Below are 22,651 nucleotides of genomic sequence, written 5' to 3'. Positions count from 1 at the left end.
TGGAGAGATCTGGAATGACAACGAGAGAGGGAAAGAGACACTCGGGGACTGTTCAGAGACTGGGGGAGAGAGAGGTAAGGGAAAAATAAGAGAGTGAGAGAGAAGAGGAGGAGAAAGCTAATGGGGGTTACAGAGTGTGTGTGATGGATGACATCTCACCTTCACGGTAATTAAGAGCAGCTGTTTCCTGAGGGGAGATCCAGAGCCTAGCAAACCCAGTGGCCGCTCACACAAACCTGCTGAGGGGAGAGAACAGAGGGAGGGAGGGAGGGAGGGAGGGAGGGAGGGGAGGGAGGGAGGGAGGGAGGGAGGGAGGGAGGGAGGAAAGGAAAAGAGCGAGAGAGAGAAATTAAATGATGACAAAAACAAAGTGTGAACTCTCTCCCCCTGGCAGACGTTACCAGAGCGTGGCCGGGGCCAGGGAGGAAAACTAACAGCCTTGAATTATTTTCACCGGGAGGGGAAAAGAAAGAGAGGAAAAGAGAAACAGCATTAGTTGATGATGAATGTGGGGAGAGGATACATATCATTTACCTTTTAGGATTACACAGAGAACACTTGAATGAGACTTCCACAGATCTACACAATCTCAGATTACACATGATTGCGACTCGGGAGATTTATGGGCGATAATCTTCCAGATTTATTTTCTCTGTCTTTTCTCTCTCCAGCCTCAAGGACTTGCAGCTTCTCTTAAAAACTCCTTCTCTGTAATAAAACACACTTGACTTATTCACAGCGCCAGACACTTTCTCTTCGAGGCTTTGCCAGATATAGCCAGTATAGAAACAGGACTTATTTGCTTTGCAGCCTCTTTAGAACAGCAAATACTGCAGTGTAGGGACTTATGTTGAGCACTGGAATCTTTCTGACAGCATCACATAGAATCATTCTCACTCCTACGCACACTATTTACACTCACCTTCTGCTGACAAACTTAAATCTGCAGTGAGGACTTGATTGATGATTTCATAGATATGAAGATGCGATTCTACATTTGTATATTTATATCTGTATCCATGACTATCTGTATCCTCACAGTAGCGACAGGCTTGTGTGACAGCTGCAGTCAGATTGGTTTCTACTCTAATGTAGATCAGTGTCTGTTCTCTCTCTAAGACCTACCACTCTCATCTTGTTGTGTTCTGAAGATATGAATAGGTTGTGTCCATCTATCGCTCTCTGCTCTATGTCTGTCTCTGTCTCTGTCTCTCTCCTCCAGATTCTACCTATATCCAGGCTTTGACCAAGGGCTGGGTCTCATTGTACGTCTTTTCTTCTCCCTCCCCCTCCTCTCCTTTCCTCCAGGCTAACTTTCCTTCTCCTCTCTCTCTCCTCCAGATTCTCTCTGTATCCAGGGCTTTGACCCAGGTTTGGGTCTCCTAGCTCCCATCAACCCCATGATTGCAGGTATCAGCCTGGTCCCTCCTCCCCCTGGTCCCCCTGAGATGCCCATCATCAAGGAGATCATCCACTGTCAGAGCTGCACCCTGTTCCCTCAGAACCCCAGTAAGACTCACACACGCACACACACACACACACACACACACACACACACACACACACACACACACACACACACACACACACACACACACACACACCACACACACACACACACACACACACACGCACACACACACACACGGACACACGGGCGCACACACACACGGGCGCACACAGACACGGACGCACACAGACCCGGACGAACACACTCTTGCATGCTTTTCTAAATGAGTATAAATGCATTCATAAATTGACTGTCCGTAATATGGTCACAAGAATTGCCATTAGATGTGACCTGAGCATGTATGATGTTCCAGACCTGCCTCCTCCGTCAACACGGGAGCGGCCCCCAGGGTGTAAGACGGTGTTTGTGGGGGGTCTGCCGGAGAATGCCAGCGAGGAGATCATCAGGGAGGTGTTTGATCAGTGTGGTGAGATCATCGCTATCAGGAAGAGCAAGAAGAACTTCTGTCACATCCGCTTCAGTGAGGAGTTCATGGTGGACAAGTCTCTCTACCTCTCTGGTCAGTACTATACTATACCAATACTATATCTATACATACAACTTATATACAATGCTGTCTAACTCTCTGGTCAGTACTATACTATACCAATACTATATCTATACATACAACTTATATACAATGCTGTCTAACTCTCTGGTCAGTACTATACTATACCAATACTATATCTATACATACAACTTATATACAATGCTGTCTAACTCTCTGGTCAGTACTATACTATACCAATACTATATCTATACACACAACTTATATACAATGCTGTATAACTCTCTGGTCAGTACTATACTATACCAATGCTATATCTATACACACAACTTATATACAATGCTGTCTACCTCTCTGGTCAGTACTATACCAATACTATATCTACACACACAACTTATATACAATGCTGTCTACCTCTCTGGTCAGTACTATATTATACCAATACTATATCTATACACACAACTTATATGCAATGCTGTCTACCTCTCCGGTCAATACTATACTATACTTGACTTTACAATACTACTGTATACTTTACTATACTATACTTTACTTTAATATTCTACTGTATACTTTACTATACTATACTTTACTATACTTTACTATACTATACTATACTATGCTACTGTATGCTTTACTTTACTATGCTATACTGCACTTTAGTATTGTATACTATACTATACCATGCAAATGCTATACTATACACACAACATATAGACACAATCCTCTACCTCTCTGGTCAGTGGTCAGCATAACTATTGTATATGTTTGCAGCAGTATTTAATAGAGTATGTATTAACATTATGAACACTGTAGAGGAGTTAAAACAGCGACCTTGTGTCCTGAGGTTTGACACTTAAAGCAGAAGAGAGAAATCAAATGATGACTGTAGCTATGCAGGCTGGAGGTGAAAGAAATATACTGTAGCTATGCAGGCTGGAGGAGAAAGAAATATACTGTAGCTATGCAGGCTGGAGATGAAAGAAATATACTGTAGCTATGCAGGCTGGAGGAGAAAGAAATATACTGTAGCTATGCAGGCTGGAGATGAAAGAAATAGACTGTAGCTATGCAGGCTGGATGTTAAAGTAATATACTGTAGCTATGCAGGCTGGAGATTAAAGTAATAGACTGTAGCTATGCAGGCTGGAGGTGAAAGAAATATACTGTAGCTATGCAGGCTGGAGGAGAAAGAAATATACTGTAGCTATGCAGGCTGGAGGAGAAAGAAATATACTGTAGCTATGCAGGCTGGAGGTGAAAGAAATAGACTGTAGCTATGCAGGCTGGAGGTGAAAGAAATATACTGTAGCTATGCAGGCTGGAGGAGAAAGAAATAGACTGTAGCTATGCAGGCTGGAGATTAAAGTAATAGACTGTAGCTATGCAGGCTTGAGGAGAAAGAAATATACTGTAGCTATGCAGGCTGGAGGTGAAAGAAATAGACTGTAGCTATGCAGGCTGGAGATTAAAGTAATAGACTGTAGCTATGCAGGCTGGAGGAGAAAGAAATATACTGTAGCTATGCAGGCTGGAGGTGAAAGAAATAGACTGTAGCTATGCAGGCTGGAGGTGAAAGAAATATACTGTAGCTATGCAGGCTGGAGGAGAAAGAAATAGACTGTAGCTATGCAGGCTGGAGATTAAAGTAATAGACTGTAGCTATGCAGGCTGGAGGAGAAAGAAATATACTGTAGCTATGCAGGCTGGAGGTGAAAGAAATAGACTGTAGCTATGCAGGCTGGAGATTAAAGTAATAGACTGTAGCTATGCAGGCTGGAGGAGAAAGAAATATACTGTAGCTATGCAGGCTGGAGGTGAAAGAAATAGACTGTAGCTATGCAGGCTGGAGGAGAAAGAAATAGACTGTAGCTATGCAGGCTGGAGGTGAAAGAAATAGACTGTAGCTATGTAGGCTGGAGGTTAAAGAAATAGACTGTAGCTATGTAGGCTGGAGGAGAAAGAAATAGACTGTAGCTATGCAGGCTGGATGTTAAAGTAATATACTGTAGCTATGCAGGCTGGAGGTGAAAGAAATAGACTGTAGCTATGCAGGCTGGATGTTAAAGTAATATACTGTAGCTATGCAGGCTGGAGGTGAAAGAAATAGACTGTAGCTATGCAGGCTGGATGTTAAAATAATATACTGTAGCTATGCAGGCTGGAGATGTGAATATGGATGAGGAGGACTAGAGAATATTTTAACATTATGAATAGTTGAAAATGTAGAGTGGTGGTCTTTGTGGTAGTACGTGGTGTAGAGAATGTAGGCATTTGTAATACTGTATACTTTGATTGTATTTGACTGTATGAGTTCACATGACTGTATACACAATTTGTGTGCTGTGTGTTTGTCTGTGTGTTGAATGTATCTGTATGGTTGTGTTTGGTGTATCTGACTGCTACCTGCCATGTTTCCCCAGGCTACCGGATGCGCATCGGCTCCAGTACAGATAAGAAGGACTCAGGGAGGATGCACGTGGACTTTGCTCAGGCCAGAGACGACCTGTATGAGTGGGAATGTCAACAGAGGCTGCTGGCCAGGGAGGAACGACACCGACGCAAGATCCACGAAGACTTCCTCCGTCCGCCCTCGCCACCTCCCATCATGCACTTCTCCGAGCATGAGGCGGGACAGCTGGCGGAGAGATTGAAAGGTGAGTGGACCAATGAGCATGATGTGTGTGTGTGTGTCACCCCCACCCTCTAGCACTATGTCCAGCTGTGCCTCTAGCAGCTGCCCCCCCCCCCCCCCCCCCCCCCCCCCCCCCCCCGCTGTGTGTGTGCTGCAGGTGGGCCATGGTGGTGTATAAATGTGTGTAAAGGTTCGAGCTGCACACTGTTTTACAGACCCCATCCTAATTTACAGTATAGGAATAATCTATAATGTACTTTCTCATGAATATTGTTTTTGTATCATTTAGAGCAATGTACCATTCCTCTGTCATGTCAAATTGATATTAAGAAATGTCTGACATAAGTAAATATGAAAATGGTTAGATTAGAAAAATAAACTTTTGATTTCTCATTTCTCCCATCATCTAAATGAGTTATTGATCTAAACCACTGTCTGCTAGAACTGTCTGACACACTACACATCCTCTCTCTGCACAAGAAATATAGTCATGGTTATCATTTTCCTTCCTTATGACACCCTCAACACTGTTATTAGAGCCTTCCCAGTAGCATTACATTAATATGTGGATCTGAAAACCTTCCTGGACAGAGAGCTAGTGTTATGACATCTGATAGGACAGTTTGACTCTGTTGCCCTCTCTATCTCATCAGCCATCAGTCAGCTCCCAACCCCCCCGCTGTCTCCCCACATGGTGCATCCCGGCTGCATCCCGCCTGCCTCTCTCTCTCTGCTGAAGAAGCCCAAAGGGCATCAGACACTGCATCTCCAATACAGCTCAATATGAAGAGAGAGAGAGGCAGAGAGAGAGAGAGAGAGGCAGAGAGAGAGATAGAAAGAGAGAGGCAGAGAGAGAGAGAGAGAGAGAGAGAGAGAGAGAGGAGAGAGAGAGAGAGAGAGAGAGAGAGAGAGAGAGAGAGAGAGAGAGAGAGAGAGAGAGAGAGAGAGAGAAAGAGTGCTGACATGAAACTAACTGCATCACAACACCTCATCAAAATTCCGTCCTCTCTCTCTCCATCTCTCCCTTTCCTTTTCCTAAGGCAGTAAGAAGAGACATGTCACATTAACTATTGGAGAAGTCACATTGATACAAGCAGAGAGAGTCTTTTCGTCTATCATCTCTCAATGAAGCGTATGATAATGTAATGGGTCACGGCTGGGAGATGTCATGCTCCCCTTATTGGACACCCCTCCCTTCCCTTCATCACATTCCCTGGAGCTCCGAATTCCTAGATTTCTTCATCACGCTGGTGGGAAATGTGTGTCGTCCTGTCTCCTCATTCCCATCGCTGATGCTTTATTTCTTTTCCAATTCTGTGCTTTCCTGCTCATACTGCTTCTCTCTTTCTCTCTCTCTGTGCGATCCTCCATGTCTCCCTGTTCCACTGTCTCTGCTCTCTGTTCAGAGTGGTGTTTCAAAGTGTTCTGTTTCTCCATAATCATATTCATTCAAACAGCCTCTGGTTAATGCTTTTACATTCTCAGGCGGGTAAATACCTTAATCATATTCATTACCACATTACAGCGCATTACTCTGTGTCTCTCTCAACTCACATACAGCTGCTTCTATGAAGGGACACTTATAACCTTCATACTGAAGCTGCAGCACTAGAGGCTGCCTGACTGTTGGTCACAACAGATGGCAGAGAGAGAGGAGGGGAGCGAAGAGGGCGAGCAAGAGTGTGTGTGTGTTTATATGTGTGTGAGTCTGTGTCACACACCTATCAAGCGATGGGTGTGTAAACGCTTGCACAAAATAAAGAAAGGTTTACCCTCCACTACACCACTGGCTATTACTATAGAGATGTTTAGTTCTCCAAGAAGGTTTTCATTACACATAGCCAAACACAGAGAGATATTTTGCTTTGATTATTCATTGAAAAGGCTGGGGAAATAGACTTCCATTATTCCCTGTGTTGTGCTGGCCCGCAATACCTTTATGTGACTTCTCTATAATATGATTGTATGATTGCACTCTGCTGCCTCCTTTGAATAGGACTAGAGCTGTGCGGTGAAGTGTTTTCAACCAAGCGACAGTGTGCTCTCAGGTCATGTTGCCGTGGGTATTGAGCTCATTAAACGATTTCTAATTCACTCTGCGCTATGCGATCGGACGCGGCTCTGTGGCACTTTTCAATTATTATTGAAATGTGAAGAATACGCTCAACAAAGGCCCACCGAGACACAGACAGTTAAAGAGGCTATGCTCACTCTACGACTAGTTTCTGTTCATTCAAACCCATAAATGCACAGAAGACTGTCTCATCCAAAGACACTCAGAAGATATGAAACAGTCTGATAGTTAATCTCCCCATGCTGTTCTGTTCCTGTGCACTGAAGCATGAAGGAAAGAGAAATATAATTTATTCAAAGTACATGGCAGTATACACTGAACAAAAATATAAATGCAACATATAAAGTGTTTCATGAGCTGAAATAAAATAAAAGGTTTCATACACACAAAAGCGTATTTTTGTGCACAAATTTGTTTACCTCCCTGTGTGTGACCATTTCTACTTTGCCAAGATAATACATCCACCTGACAGGTGTGGCATATCAACAAGCTGATTAAACAGCATGATCATTACACAGGTGTACCTTGTGCTGGGGACAGAAAAAGGCCACTCTAAAATCACCTCATGTTTCAGCATGATAATGCACGGCCCCATGTCGCAAGGATCTGTACACAATTCCTGGAAGCTGAAATGTCCCAGTTCTTCCATGGTCTGCATACTCACCAACATGTCATCCATTGAGCATGTTTGAGATGCTCTGGATCAACGTGTACGACAGCATGTCCCGCCGATATCCAGCAACTTCACCCAGCCATTGAAGAGGAGTGGGACAACATTCCACAGGCCACAATCAACAGCCTGATCAACTCTAAGTGGAGGAGATGTGTCGCGCTGTATGAGGCAAATGGTAGTTACAGCAGATACTGACTGGTTTTCTGATCCACGCTCCTACCTTTTTTTGAGGTATCTGTGACCAACAGATGCATATCTATATTCTCCGTCATGTGAAATCCATAGATTAGGGCCTAATGAATTTATTTCAATTGACAAATTTCCTTATATGAACTGTAACTCAGTAAAATCTTTGAAATTGTTGCATGTTGCATTTATATTTTTGTTCAGTGTAGTTTATTTCAAGGAATATCAATGTACAGTTTCATAGGCTTTCTGCTTCACGGTTTAAAAAGCTCACCCTAAATCCTCTCCTCTCGCTCTCCCCCATCATCCCCCTCCAGATGACCATAAGTTCAGTGAGGCGACTGCAGTCCTGTTCACGTGGATCGACCGTGGTGAGGTCAACCGGCGGTCGGCCAATAACTTCTATTCAATGATCCAGTCGGCCAATAGCCACGTCCGGAGGCTGATGAGTGAGAAGGCCCAGCACGAGGAGGAGATGGAGCTAGCCAAGGAGACGTTTAAAAACGCCCTGCTGGCCATATTGACTCAGTGTAAGCATCTAACTAGACACACTATACACTACCTGTGACTTTATTCTCATAAACCCTTCCTAGACACAGTGTACTACAGTTACCTTCACATAGCACTAAAGACCAGTTGTTCTATACAGCTGTACAGTGATAAGCCAGTAGTTAGGGAGGATGACAGAGGTCAGAGACCAGACAGAGGTAAGTACAGTACAGTGTCCTGAGCTTTCTACAGGAGAGGACCAGCTGATCTACCTAACTCCCAGGTAGGCATCGTAGAACTGTATCCCTCCAGCAGGCATTCTCAAACAATGTCAATGTACAGTATGGACTGATATTGAAATTATATGAAATACAATCTGGAAAGACAATGAGATGACAACAAGATTCATCAACGTCTTATGACTGTTTAAATGGTGTTATTTTCAATGGTATTCGTTGTGCTCAACACCAGGTAATAAAACGGAGCTATATAGTCCTCTGGTGCTGCTTTAATATGAAAAGTGCAGAGATCCTGAATCACCAGAAGAGGGGATGATGAGGGGGTGTAGTTTTAATGTTGATGTGGTCACAGTGCACTTGTCCAGTAGTAATAGTGACACTTCTTAAGCCTCCTGTTGTTTACTGAAGAGGAATATGACAGTATGCAGTTAGAACAGAGCAACACTTTAAAGACAACCTCCTACCGGTGGAAAGGATAGTGATGACTGCAGTAACTTCCTAAAATAGTTATGAATGATTAAGGACAAATTAAAGACACATTTTATGTAAGTTCAATAGTATGTCTAGACCTACTCTATCCATGAAAATATTTAGTATCACAAGCCAGCCACCCATTGTAGAATGTTGTCTTTGACAGTCCTGATGGAACTGAATCAGCAGGTATGAACTGTAAGTACTGTTCAGCACTGGGGAGGAGACACCAGGTAATACAATGACCAGCATTTAACCATATCAGGCCCTACAAACCAACAAAAACAATGTGTCAAAATCACAACCCACCCAATGATTCTCAATATCGTCGCTGTCAGATGAAACCCTTAAAACTCAATTATTTCCAATGACTCTACGACCAAGAAAATGTATTCAAAATAGCTTCTGAAGTTTCATAATTGTATGTTCGTTAAAGCTGGAATCCATAGCGGTGAAACTGCCACGTCCTTTTGCGATATTACGACAACAAAGACATTACCTTATTAAACAACAAACACTTTTTTCATTGCACGCTTGATAGAACAGCAGAATATGTACAACGATATTTTTTACCAAGAGGCCGAATGCTCCTTTCTTCCTTTAATAAACAAAAACAAAAACAATAACAAATGTGCCTGGGCCGACCCGTGGAGACGTTTCACCTAATTGAGATTCCAACATTAATGACAAAATATGGACGTCTTTTTACATTTCCTGAAAAGTTTCTCTTTTGGAGATAAGAAGCTTTCATCCCACAGCGATGATATGTTGGTGGGTGGTACAGGTAAATGCAATGGGGTCTGCTAACCCAGGCTGGCAGGATGAACCTCCCTAGTGTCTCCTCTGTGTGCTGTTGTGCCTGGGTGGTGCAGTAGGATCTAAGCTCTACATAAAGCCTTGTCTTGTCTTGACTCCCCTGTTCACCCCAAGTCGAGCAGATCACGGCTGTGTTCACCGCTGCCTCCAGGCAGAAGGCATGGGACCATTTCTCTAAAGCGCAGCGCAAGAACATAGACATTTGGAGAAAGCAGTGTGAGGTTGGTACTCTCTCCTTACCCCCTTATTCCTTGTCATGTTTGGACTCCTCAGGACAGGTTAACAGACAGACACTCTAGCCGGGTTGACATGAGTCCTACTGGGTTTCATTTTGCTGTTGTTGCAGACTGCTGTGGCCTCACAGATACACAGACAGATGGACAGACTGCTGTGGCCTCACAGATACACAGACAGATGGACAGACCGCTGTGGCCTCACAGATACACAGACAGATGGGCAGACAGATGGACAGACTGCTGTGGCCTCACAGATACAGACAGATGGACAGACAGCCATGCTGTTCTGATCTTCTGATGCTGTGTGTTTCTCTTTTTCCTCACATCGATGAAACAAACACGCACTCACACAGAGGCGGCAGGTAGCTTAGCAGTTAGATCATTGAGCCAGTTAACCAAAAGGTTGTGTGTTCGAATCCCTGAGCCAACAAGGTGAAAACTCTGTCGATGTGCCTTTGAGCAAGGTACTTAACCCTAATTGCTCCAGGGTTGCTGTTTATTATGGCAGACCCTGGCCGTGACCCCACTCTCTGAGGGAGAGTTGGGATATGCCAAAAACACATTTCCAATTCACACTTGTAAATAGGACAAATGTAAGCACCCACCAAATTATTTATTTTATTACACACACACACACAAGCACAGACGTAACCTTCTAGAAAGCGTGAGTGCTATGGCAACAGAGGCTTCCAGGGTTAAAACAGATCAATAATGCATTGGGAGTACAACGAGTCAGCATTCTGGAATATTCATTACGTAAGGGATAATCAACGAGAGGCTATGCGTTCTCTGAAAAATAGTGCACGAAATGGAAAGTGTATTCCACGACGTGTTAGTGGAGTGGAACTAACCTTCCACGGAGTTGCATTATTTTCCATAGAACGCATGAGTTGATGTTGATTATCCCTTTTATTTCATGGCTATAAATTAACATATTTGCCGCTAGAAATGTATTAATTTGCCAGTAGAAATGTGACAACACCCACTGAATTAGCTAGCAAGTTTACTAGCTAGCTGGATAGCTACAGTAGTTGCCTTGGTAACCAAGCAAACAGACATGTTACCTTAGCTAACCAAACCGTCATCCTAGCTTGCTATTATGAAAATCGAATTCAACTTTGACATAATGTTTTCAATTCGACTTTTGCTTTCAAAAGCAGCTCAAAAATAGAACATGTAAGAATGAACTTCATAGCCATTGAATTATACCGTACAATTATACTGTGCGTTCTATGGAAATAATGCACTCTCTAGAATGCCCTTTAAACCAATCAGAAACACTATTCAGCAATATCATGGTATAAATGGTAGTTAGCACTTTTATTAGAACTAAACAAAAACATCCTATTAATCTCATGGAATGTGGATATTTTTGGTTGTGGAAACACTGCACAAACCTGGATCTGAAACAGAGATTATTATACACCCCCTTGGTTTTAATTTGGTCATTTGGAGACCATGAATTGAAAGTAATGACCAGGTATATGAGGGCGCCTATCTGTGGGGGCCAGAGTTATCAGGACAGATGTTAACTTAATGTGACCATTCATACTAGGGTTGGGCGGTATCCAGATGTTCATGCCTTCATACTGTTCCTGTACCATACCGGGGTATACGGTATTACCGGCAGTGCACACAAGGGGCGCTATTTATTTCCAAACATAAAAAACCCCCGCATACAGTACAGTATACCGCCCAAGCCTAATTCATACTGTAAGATGTCTATGTTCATACAGTACATGTCTCTAAGTCAAGTCAGTGAGAAAGGAATCATGCCATGTCTATTGTCAGAGCAACCAGAGGTAAGGCATTGCTTTGGAAGAAGTGGCACACAGTAACAGTACACACTATGGAGTGAGTCTGCTAGCATGCCACAATTGTGAAATCCTTTGTTAAGGGTCAGTAGTATGCTTGGTAAGTGTTCAAGTAGTTCAAGTAATTACTGTAACACTGCAGCCTGAAGCTTCATAGATTATCTGAATGACAAATGGCTGTGAATTAATTAGCTACTGATGTCAGTATCAACATCCTCCATGACAGTAGTATTAAATTACAGTTTGAATATGAACTGATAATGGACACTGCAGAAATCATGAGATCAGATACGGCTCTAAACACCATTGAATCCCTCCGTCTTCATGCCTTACTGTAGCTTCTAGGAAAAAAGCTCTGGCTGGTTCAGTACTGCAACTGAGGCTTTCTGTGCTCACAGTCACACATAACAAAGCCCTCCATCCAAACCTCTCTCCCTTTCTCTCTCTTTCCCTTCTCCTCTCATAACTCTATCACACTCTCCTATAGCTGAGTCAGCTGAGACACTTCTAGTTATCAGAGCAGCTGGAAGAATGAGATGTTTTCTATGCTCCTCTGTCTTATCATGTGAAAAAATTAAGCGTTCAAACTGCAGATCTAGGATCAGTTTACCTTACCCAACTAAATCCTAACCCTAACCCATCGGGAAGTGAAACCCAAAACTAATGTTAGATCAGTGTCTAGGGGCAATTTGATCCTCTTCCACCACAGACTCGTTTTAAGGTACAACCTTTTTTAGAACACATTACCAGGAGCAGGCGGGTTGAAACCATTTTTAGACAGGCATATGGCTGGGTGTATAGTACTGAGACACTGAGGGGTCCTTGTGTTGTGATGTGACAGGAGCTGAGGAATGCCCACAGTGAGGAGATCATGGGGATTCGCCGGGAGGAGGAGATGGAGATGTCTGACGACGACGAGGATGAGAGCCCCTGTAAGAAGATACGCATGGAGGAAAATGGTAGGACAGACACGAGCCCAATCCCAAACTTACCCCTGGCATAGTCCCTAACTCTTGGCCCTTAACCCTTAGCCCCTAAGCACTTATACCTTTTAATGATGGCAGGCCACTGTAGCTCATAAATCACCAGACTGCTAAAGTATACAGTGCCTTCAGAAAGGATTCCTCTAGGAGTATGCCTGTGCTTAGCTCTATTCCATGCTTGCCGATGACAAGGATACCCATAACATGATGCAGCCACCACGATGCTTGAAAAAATATTCAGCAGTTTTACTTTAGTGCCTTATAAACAGGACACATGTTTTAGAAGTATTTGTATTCTGTAAATGCTTCCTTCTTTTCACTCAGTCATTTAGGTTAGTATTGTGGAGTAACTACAATCTTGTTGATCCATCCTCAGTTTTCTCCTATCACAACCATTAAACTCTGTAACTGTTTTAAAGTCACCATTGGCCTCATGGTGAAATCCCTGAGTGGTTTCCTTCCTCTTCAGCAACTGAGTTAGGAAGGACATCTGTATCTTTGTAGTGACTAGGTGTATTGATACACCATCCAAAGTGTAATTAATAACTTCACCATGCTCAAAGGGATATTCAATGTCTGCTTTTTTTTATTTTGACTCATCTACCAATAGGTACCCATCTTTGCGAAGCATTGGAAAACATCCCTGGTCTTTGTGTGTGTGTGTGTGCGTGTATGCATATGTGTATTTGTGTGTGTACATTGTGTCTAACCCTCTCTCCCCTCCTCCTCTCCAGGTGTGTGTGTCTTGTGTCTAACCCTCTCTTTCCTCTTCAGGTGTGTGTCTTGTGTCTAACCCTCTCTCCCCACCTCCTCTCCAGGTGTGTGTGTCTTGTGTCTAACCCTCTCTCCCCTCCTCCTCTCCAGGTGTGTGTGTCTTGTGTCTAACCCTCTCTCCCCTCCTCCTCTCCAGGTGTGTGTGTCTTGTGTCTAACCCTCTCTCCCCTCCTCCTCTCCAGGTGTGTGTGTCTTGTGTCTAACCCTCTCTCCCCTCCTCCTCTCCAGGTGTGTGTGTCTTGTGTCTAACCCTCTCTCCCCTCCTCCTCTCCAGGTGTGTGTGTCTTGTGTCTAACCCTCTCTCCCCGCCTCCTCTCCAGGTGTGTGTGTCTTGTGTCTAACCCTCTCTCCCCGCCTCCTCTCCAGGTGTGTGTGTCTTGTGTCTAACCCTCTCTCCCCTCCTCCTCTCCAGGTGTGTGTGGCCAGTCTGGGGCCTCTCTGAGGGAGGAGAATGACTCTCTGCGTTGGCAGCTGGACGCCTACAGGAATGAGGTGGAGCTGCTGAGGAAGGAGCAAGGCAAGGCTTGCCGCCCTGACGACCCTGAACACTTCCCCGACACACACACACACCTGCTGCAGCAGAGCATGCACAACATGCAACAGGTACACACACACACACACACACACACACACACACACACACACACACACACACACACACACACACACACACACACACACACACACACACACACACACACACACACACACACACACACACACATGCAGCAGTTACAACATTCCACCATCTATGCCTGTATCATACTGCACCTGTGTTTACACCTGTGAGTCCGCCAGATCAGAGGCAGTAGTGATGACAATGCGGTATATTGATTGGTGTATTTTTATGCATTTTTTTTACACTTATTTTACCAGATAAGTTGACTGAGAACACATTTTCATTAACAGTGTAATGAACATGGTGGGAGACAGAGAGCTGGTTTCAAGCGCAGGGTGCAGCAGGTGTGTAATGTAAAGGACCACAGGAGGAGGCAGGTAGCTGGGTCCAGGGGCAGGCAGAAGGTCATACACAGGGGGTCCAAAAAGGCAACATTACAGGCAGGGAAAAGGCTAGTAATGTAGTCCAGGAGATCAGGCAATAGGTTGATAACAGGAAATCTGAGGCTAAAATACAGGCAGGGAATAGGCAAAAGACGTCATTAGTGAGGCAGGCAAAAACTATCATACACGGGAGGAGTAAATTACAGGAAGCACAGCACTCAGCAAGACGTGTGTCACAAAACAAACAATACCTCACAGTGATGGGGTGCAAAGAACTGAACTAAATAGTGTGTGATAATGACATACAGGTGTGTGAACAGGTGATTAGAATTCAGGTGATAGGGATCTGGAGAGTGAGCTGCGTTCAGGGGATCTAGGTGTTTGAGGGTGTGGGCTGGAGAGTGAGCTGCGTTCAGGGGATCTAGGTGTTTGAGAGTGTGGGCTGGAAAGTGAGCTGCGTTCAGGGGATCTAGGTGTTTGAGAGTGTGGGCTGGAGAGTGAGCTGCGTTCAGGGGATCCAGGTGTTTGATGGTGTGGGCTGGAGAGTGAGCTGCGTTCAGGGGATCTACGTGTTTGAGGGTGTGGGCTGGAGAGTGAGCTGCGTTCAGGGGATCTAGGTGTTTCAGAGTGTGGGCTGGAGAGTGAGCTGTGTTCAGGGGATCTAGGTGTTTGAGAGTGTGGGCTGGAAAGTGAGCTGCGTTCAGGGGATCTAGGTGTTTGAGAGTGTGGGCTGGAGAGTGAGCTGCGTTCAGGGGATCTAGGTGTTTGAGGGTGTGGGCTGGAGAGCGAGCTGCGTTCAGGGGATCTAGGTGTTTGAGAGTGTGGGCTGGAGAGTGAGCTGCGTTCAGGGGATCTAGGTGTTTGAGAGTGTGAGTTGGAAGCAGACGTTACAAACAGCAACGACCTGGGGAATAGTTGTCCTGCCTGAGCATTCAAAATGTGGGCTGGGCATCCTGAAGATGACTATAATAATAAGATAAATCAAATCATGTAACTTTAGGGTGTCAGGGAAAATGTATGGAGTAAAAAGTACATTATTTTCTTTAGGAATGTAGTGAAGTAAAAGTAGTCAAAAATATAAATAGTAAAGTAAAGTACAGATACCCGAAAAAACGACTTAAGTAAAAAATACTTGAAAGGACTACTTAAATATTTTACACCACTGAGTAATTGATAAAGCATAAATACAATACAGTGCCATCACATGCTGCAGGTATTTGGACCAGTACTTTCACTAGCAAAAGGTCATAGCACAAGTACATAGGAACACTCTGATGTATTCTGAGTCTCCTGTCCACCACAATCACAATCCCTCCCTTTACAACCTGACTCAGACAGACCAACACACAGTCACATGTCTGCTTACTGCTGTTCCTGCTTACTCTACACTAACACCTTCTGCCACTGGTGTCACCTCTGTGTTCATCATCTTCTCTGTTGTTTCTGTCCTCCCAGCACTGTGTGCTTCTCTCTCTGTCTCTCTAACTGTGTTGTGGTCTGTTGTGTAACTGTCTCTCTATCTAACTGTGTTCAAATCAAGTCAAATCAAACTTTATTTGTCACATGCGCCGAATACAACAAGTGCAAACTTTACAGTGAAATGCTTACTTACAAGCCCTTAACTAACAGTGCAGTTCAAGAAGAGTTAAGAAAATATTTACCAAATAAACTAAAGTAAAAAATTCTAAAAAGTAACACAATAAAATAACGAGGCTATATACAGGGGGTACCGGTTAGTTGAGTGTGCGGGGGTACAGGTTAGTCCAGGTCATTTGTACATGGAGGTAGGGGTGAAGTGACTATGCATAGATAATAAACTAAGTAGTAGCAGTGTACAAAACAAATGGGGGGAGGCGTGTCAATGTAAATAGTCTGGTGCCATTTGATTAATTGTTCAGCAGTCTTATGGCTTGGGGGTAGAAGCTGTTAAGGAGCCTTTTGGTATTAGACTTGGCACTCCGGTACCGTGCGGTAGCAGAGAGAACAGTCTATGACTTGGGTGACTGGAGTCTCTGACAATTTTATGGGATTTCCTCTGACACCGCCTAGTATATAGGTCCTGGATGGCAGGAAGCTTGGCCCCAGTGATGTACCACGCACTATCCTCTGTAGCGCCTTATGGTCAGATGCCGAGCAGTTGCCATACCAGGCGGTGATGCAACCGGTCAGGATGCTCTCGATGGTGCAGCTGTAGAACCTTTTGAGGATCTGGGGACCTGAGGGGGAAAAGGTTTTGTTGTGCCCTCTTCACGTCTGTCTTGGTGTGTTTGGACCATGATAGCTTGTTGGTGATGTGGACAGCAAGGAATATGAAACTCTCGACCCGCTCCACTACAGCACCGTTGATGTTAATGGAGGCCTGTTCGGCCCGCCTTTTCCTGTAGTCCACGATCAGCTCCTTTGTCTTGCTCACATTGAGGGAGAGGTTGTTGTCCTGGCACCACACTGCCAGTTCTCAGACCTCCTCCTATAGGCCGTCTCATCGTTGTCGGTGATCAGGCCTACCACTGTTGTGTCATCTGCAAACTTAATGATGGTGTTGGAGTCGTGTTTGGCCACGCAGTCGTGGGTGAACAGGGAGTACAGGAGGGGACTAAGTACACACCCATGAGGGGCCCAGTGTTGTAGTCTGTTGTGTAACTGTCTCTCTCTCTAACTGTGTTGTGGTCTGTTGTGTAACTGTCTCTCTCTCTAACTGTGTTGTAGTCTGTTGTGTAACTGTCTCTCTCTCGCTGTGTCTCTCTCTCTAACTGTGTTGTGGTCTGTTGTGTAACTGTCTCTCTAACTGTGTTGTAGTCTGTTGTGTAACTGTCTCTCTCTCGCTGTGTCTCTCTCTCCAACTGTGTTGTGGTCTGTTGTGTAACTGTCTCTCTCTCGCTGTGTCTCTCTCTCTAACTGTTGTGGTCTGTTGTGTAACTGTCTCTCTCTCTCTGTGTCTCTCTCTCTAACTGTGTTGTGGTCTGTTGTGTAACTGTCTCTCTATCTCTGTGTGTCTCTCTCTCTAACTGTTGTGGTCTGTTGTGTAACTGTCTCTCTCTCTGTGTCTCTCTCTCTAACTGTGTTGTAGTCTGTTGTGTAACTGTCTCTCTATCTCTGTGTCTCTCTCCTCCCAGCAATTGCTGAGTCTGCAGGAGCAGCTGAGGAGTAAGGAGGTGGTGCTGGAGCAGGCTAGAGACGAGCACAGATACCTGCAGGGAGAAGTCCTAGCCCTGAGAGACAAGGTGAGAGAACACACACACACACACACACACACACACACACACACACACACACACACCACACACACACACACACACACACACACACACACACACACACACACACACACACACACACACACACACACAACACACACACACACACACACACACACACACACACACACACACACACACACACACACACACACACGAGAGTGTAGACTCATATGACTGAGCTAGATGGGAGGGAGTTGGGTACATGGTTTTGATGTAGTGGCATTCTAGTATTTATTTTGGCAGGTTACTATACAGTAACTATCTCTTAAAGTATTCTCTTTCTCTCCCTCCATATCTCTTTCTATTGCTGTTTCTATGAAAGTGGCTCTCACTTTCTCTCACTTTCCCTCAGTAGGGGGTCACACGCATGCACGCACACACACACACACACACACACACACACATACACATGCACGCATGCACATACACGCACACACACTTTGCATCCCCAGAAGCACTGTACTGTTGAGTGAGAATAATGCAACCAGTGGATGGATGAATTCTATCTGATTTCTATCTGATGATGCTAACTGTTATTGTTATTGGACTGAGGTAATGGGAACATCAATGAGAACAGAACTCCTGTGGAGAAAGAATGTATTCAGCTGGAATCAGAGAGATGGATACCTAGTGAGGATAAATAGATAAAAAAATAGAAAGATAGTTGAACGTCCAGGGAGGATATATTGTTTCCATACAGTCTAAAGATCCTACATACACTACATGGCCAAAAGTATGTGGACACCTGCTTGTCGAACATCTCATTCCAAAATCAAGGGTTTTAATATTGAGTTGGTCCCCCCTTTGCTGCTATAACAGCCTCCACTCTTCTGGGAAGGCTTTCCACTAGATGTTGGAACATTTCTGAGGGGACTTGCTTCCAGGCACTGGTGTTGGGGGATTAGGCCTGGCTCCCAGTCGGCGTTCCAATTTATCCCAAAGGTGTTCGATGGGGTTGACGTCAGGGGCATTGTCATGCTGAAACAGGAAAGGGCCTTCCCTAAACAGATTGCATGGCTTGTGCTCAATTTTATACACCTGCCAGCAACAGGTGTGGCTGAAATAGCCAAATTCAGTCATTTGAAGGGGTGTCCACATACTTTTGTAAATATAGTGCAAAACAGCTACCTGGATCCTGCTTCTGTTATTAAGAACATGCTCTATGCCTCTGCTTGTTACCAGGGTTACCAGTGTGAATGGTCAGTACTTGATGTTGGTCTCTGTCTTGATCTCTTTCTGTCTTGTTCTCTTTCTGTCTTGTTCTCTTTCTGTCTTGTTCTCTTTCTGTCTTGTTCTCTGTCTGATTTGTTCTCTGTCTGTCTTGTTCTCTGTCTGTCTTGTTCTCTGTCTGTCTTGTTCTCTTTCTGTCTTGTTCTCTGTCTGTCTTGTTCTCTTTCTGTCTTGTTCTCTGTCTGTCTTGTTCTCTGTCTGTCTTGTTCTCTTTCTGTCTTGTTCTCTGTCTGTCTTGTTCTCTGTCTTGTTCTCTGTCTGATTTGTTCTCTGTCTGTCTTGTTCTCTGTCTGTCTTGTTCTCTGTCTGTCTTGTTCTCTGTCTGTCTTGATCTCTTTCTGTCTTGTTCTCTGTCTGATTTGTTCTCTGTCTGTCTTGTTCTCTGTCTGTCTTGTTCTCTGTCTGTCTTGTTCTCTTTCTGTCTTGTTCTCTGTCTGTCTTGTTCTCTGTCTTGTTCTCTGTCTGATTTGTTCTCTGTCTGTCTTGTTCTCTGTCTGTCTTGTTCTCTGTCTGTCTTGTTCTCTGTCTGTCTTGATCTCTTTCTGTCTTGTTCTCTGTCTGATTTGTTCTCTGTCTGTCTTGTTCTCTGTCTGTCTTGATCTCTTTCTGTCTTGTTCTCTGTCTGATTTGTTCTCTGTCTGTCTTGTTCTCTGTCTGTCTTATTCTCTTTCTGTCTTGTTCTCTGTCTGTCTTGTTCTCTGTCTGTCTTATTCTCTTTCTGTCTTGTTCTCTGTCTGTCTTGTTCTCTGTCTGTCTTGTTTTCAGATGCTAACTAATGGGGATGTAGTCGAGGGGAACAACGGAGAAACACCTGAGAAGGTCTGTCTGCTCCAATACACACCACTATACTGTACCCACACAATACTCCACGCACACACACACACACACACACACACACACACACACACACACACACACACACACACACACACACACACACACACACACACACACACACACCCGCCCGTGCACACCACACACAAACACACACATACACACATGCGCCCGTGCACACACACACACACACACACACACACACACACACACACACACACACACACACACACACACACACACACACACACACACACACACACACACACACACACACACACACACCACACACAAACACACACATACACACATGCGCCCGTGCACACACACACACACACACACACACACACACACACACACACACACACACACACACACACACACACACACACACACACACACACACACACACACACACACACTCATCATCTCGATACCCTCTTCTTGAGTGCTTTTATTGACCCAGCCGGCTAGTGTGAGGAGACGTCAGTATCTGATGGGGGATAGGCCTATGCATTAAGGGTGGGTGTGATATGGGGGTAAGTAAAATAGTGTTTGTGTGTGGAGGGGTTAGGGTTTGTAGTGGCTTACTGTGTATGTCCCTTGTGCCCTGTGAAAGGCAGACATGGACTGGAGTGGAGAAGAGAAGGAGACAGGGGAATCCCATTGGAGTAACACCAGTAGCACCAGCCACTCTCCTCTCTCTCATAAAAATAACCCTACCCCAGTGACTACACACACACGTGGTCGCACGTACACACATACAGGACATGCACACACACACCCCCGCCCGTGCACACCACACACACACACACACACACACACACACACACACACACACACACACACACACACACACACACACACACACACACACACACACACACCCGCCCGTGCACACCACACACAAACAAACACACACACACACACACACACACACACACACACACACACACACACACACACACACACACACACACACACACACACACCCGCCCGTGCACACCACACACAAATACACACAAACACACACACACACACACACACACACACACACACACACACACACACACACACACACACACACACACACACACACACACACACACACACACACCCCCGCCCGTGCACACCACACACAAACACACACATACACACATGTGCCCGTACACACACACACACACACACACACACATACACACACACACACACACAGACACACACACACACACGTGTGCTGAACATTACTCTGCCCCTGTAGTTACTGAAGTGGAAGCTGATATCATGCTTTCACTATCTAATTCTCCTTATGCAGAAGTAGCAGCAGCAGTAGTATCAGTTCCCATTGCATTTGTGTGTCTATAAGGACAGCATTGTGTGTGTGTGTCTATAAGGACAGCATTGTGTGTGTGTCTATAAGGACAGCATTGTGTGTGTGTCTATAAGGACAGCATTGTGTGTGTGTCTATAAGGACAGCATTGTGTGTGTGTCTATAAGGACAGCATTGTGTGTGTGTCTATAAGGACAGCATTGTGTGTGTGTCTATAAGGACAGCATTGTGTGTGTGTCTATAAGGACAGCATTGTGTGTGTGTCTATAAGGACAGCATTGTGTGTGTCTATAAGGACAGCATTGTGTGTGTGTCTATAAGGACAGCATTGTGTGTGTGTGTGTGTCTATAAGGACAGCATTGTGTGTGTGTCTATAAGGACAGCATTGTGTGTGTGTCTATAAGGACAGCATTGTGTGTGTGTCTATAAGGACAGCATTGTGTGTGTGTCTATAAGGACAGCATTGTGTGTGTGTGTGTGTCTATAAGGACAGCATTGTGTGTGTGTCTATAAGGACAGCATTGTGTGTGTGTCTATAAGGACAGCATTGTGTGTGTGTCTATAAGGACAGCATTGTGTGTGTGTGTCTATAAGGACAGCATTGTGTGTGTGTCTATAAGGACAGCATTGTGTGTGTGTCTATAAGGACAGCATTGTGTGTGTGTGTCTATAAGGACAGCATTGTGTGTGTGTCTATAAGGACAGTATTGTGTGTGTGTCTATAAGGACAGCATTGTGTGTGTGTCTATAAGGACAGTATTGTGTGTGTGTCTATAAGGACAGCATTGTGTGTGTGTCTATAAGGACAGCATTGTGTGTGTGTCTATAAGGACAGCATTGTGTGTGTGTCTACAGGTAGTGAACGGGTGTGCGACCACTCTGTACCACAGCAGAAACAGGAGGAGTGAAGCAGCTATGAGAGGAGCCCTCACATCAGAGAGAGAGGCTCTGCTACTGGGTGAATATTATCTACTATCTATAACATACAGTATGTCATGTCAATTATACACTCTTTACTGGAAACCATATTGTCTACATTGTCTCCCTTTCTTCTGTAATAGTCAGCTGAGGGTTTTAATGTTGTGGTGAGGCTGAGGGTAGGGGGTGGATTGGTACATGTAGACATGTTGGAGGGGGGCCAATGTTTAATGGGGCGAAATGGTTTTGAAGCAGCCCACGCCTGTCTGTCATGTTCTTGGATGAAGAACCCAAGGATCGGGATGGGGGTTGGATGGAGGGGGACTCAGGGGACAGGTACTGTGGGTCTGTTTGCCAAGCAGGACTCTGCTGGCCCTGGCCACACACACATAAAATAATATTTCCCTATACACACACACATGCACACACGCAGGCACGTGCACACACACATACATTATCTCTCCCGGCTGCACACAGCGGTGCTCTGCTTGTGTTCACACACAGAAACACACTCCATCCACACAGAAACACAGCCTATTGCAGGGCGCTGGGGACACAGTGACAGACGAGGACGCCGTCAGCCAGAACAGAAGAAAAGACAAACTGGAGCCAGGAGAGAGGAGAGATAGAGACTGACTGGAGAACACAAATTGACTAATTCTCCTGCGGC

General features: G+C 44.8%; 1 protein-coding gene across 2 annotated transcripts in view; it reads left to right on the top strand.

The window, feature by feature from the left end:
• Nucleotides 1-22,651, top strand: part of enox1 (ecto-NOX disulfide-thiol exchanger 1) — a 127,723-nt gene that overhangs the window by 99,911 nt on the left and 5,161 nt on the right. Inside the window, exons 4-13 of one of the 2 annotated variants that reach the window (XM_045707659.2) lie at nucleotides 1,342-1,509; nucleotides 1,824-2,030; nucleotides 4,442-4,675; nucleotides 7,904-8,116; nucleotides 9,716-9,822; nucleotides 12,493-12,610; nucleotides 13,821-14,011; nucleotides 17,524-17,631; nucleotides 19,663-19,716; nucleotides 21,919-22,021. In XM_045707659.2, the coding sequence (XP_045563615.1) occupies nucleotides 1,342-1,509; nucleotides 1,824-2,030; nucleotides 4,442-4,675; nucleotides 7,904-8,116; nucleotides 9,716-9,822; nucleotides 12,493-12,610; nucleotides 13,821-14,011; nucleotides 17,524-17,631; nucleotides 19,663-19,716; nucleotides 21,919-22,021 (1,503 nt within the window). The remainder of the gene's footprint in view (nucleotides 1-1,341; nucleotides 1,510-1,823; nucleotides 2,031-4,441; nucleotides 4,676-7,903; nucleotides 8,117-9,715; nucleotides 9,823-12,492; nucleotides 12,611-13,820; nucleotides 14,012-17,523; nucleotides 17,632-19,662; nucleotides 19,717-21,918; nucleotides 22,022-22,651) is intronic. The other variant, XM_045707661.2, reaches the window with a different exon arrangement.

This window comes from Salmo salar, chromosome 25 (genome assembly GCF_965601325.2).
Source record: "Salmo salar chromosome 25, fSalSal1, whole genome shotgun sequence".
NCBI classification, from domain to species: Eukaryota; Metazoa; Chordata; class Actinopteri; order Salmoniformes; family Salmonidae; genus Salmo; species Salmo salar.
Note: the sequence above shows the minus strand (reverse complement) of the source record. Positions and strands in the feature narration are given on the sequence as shown.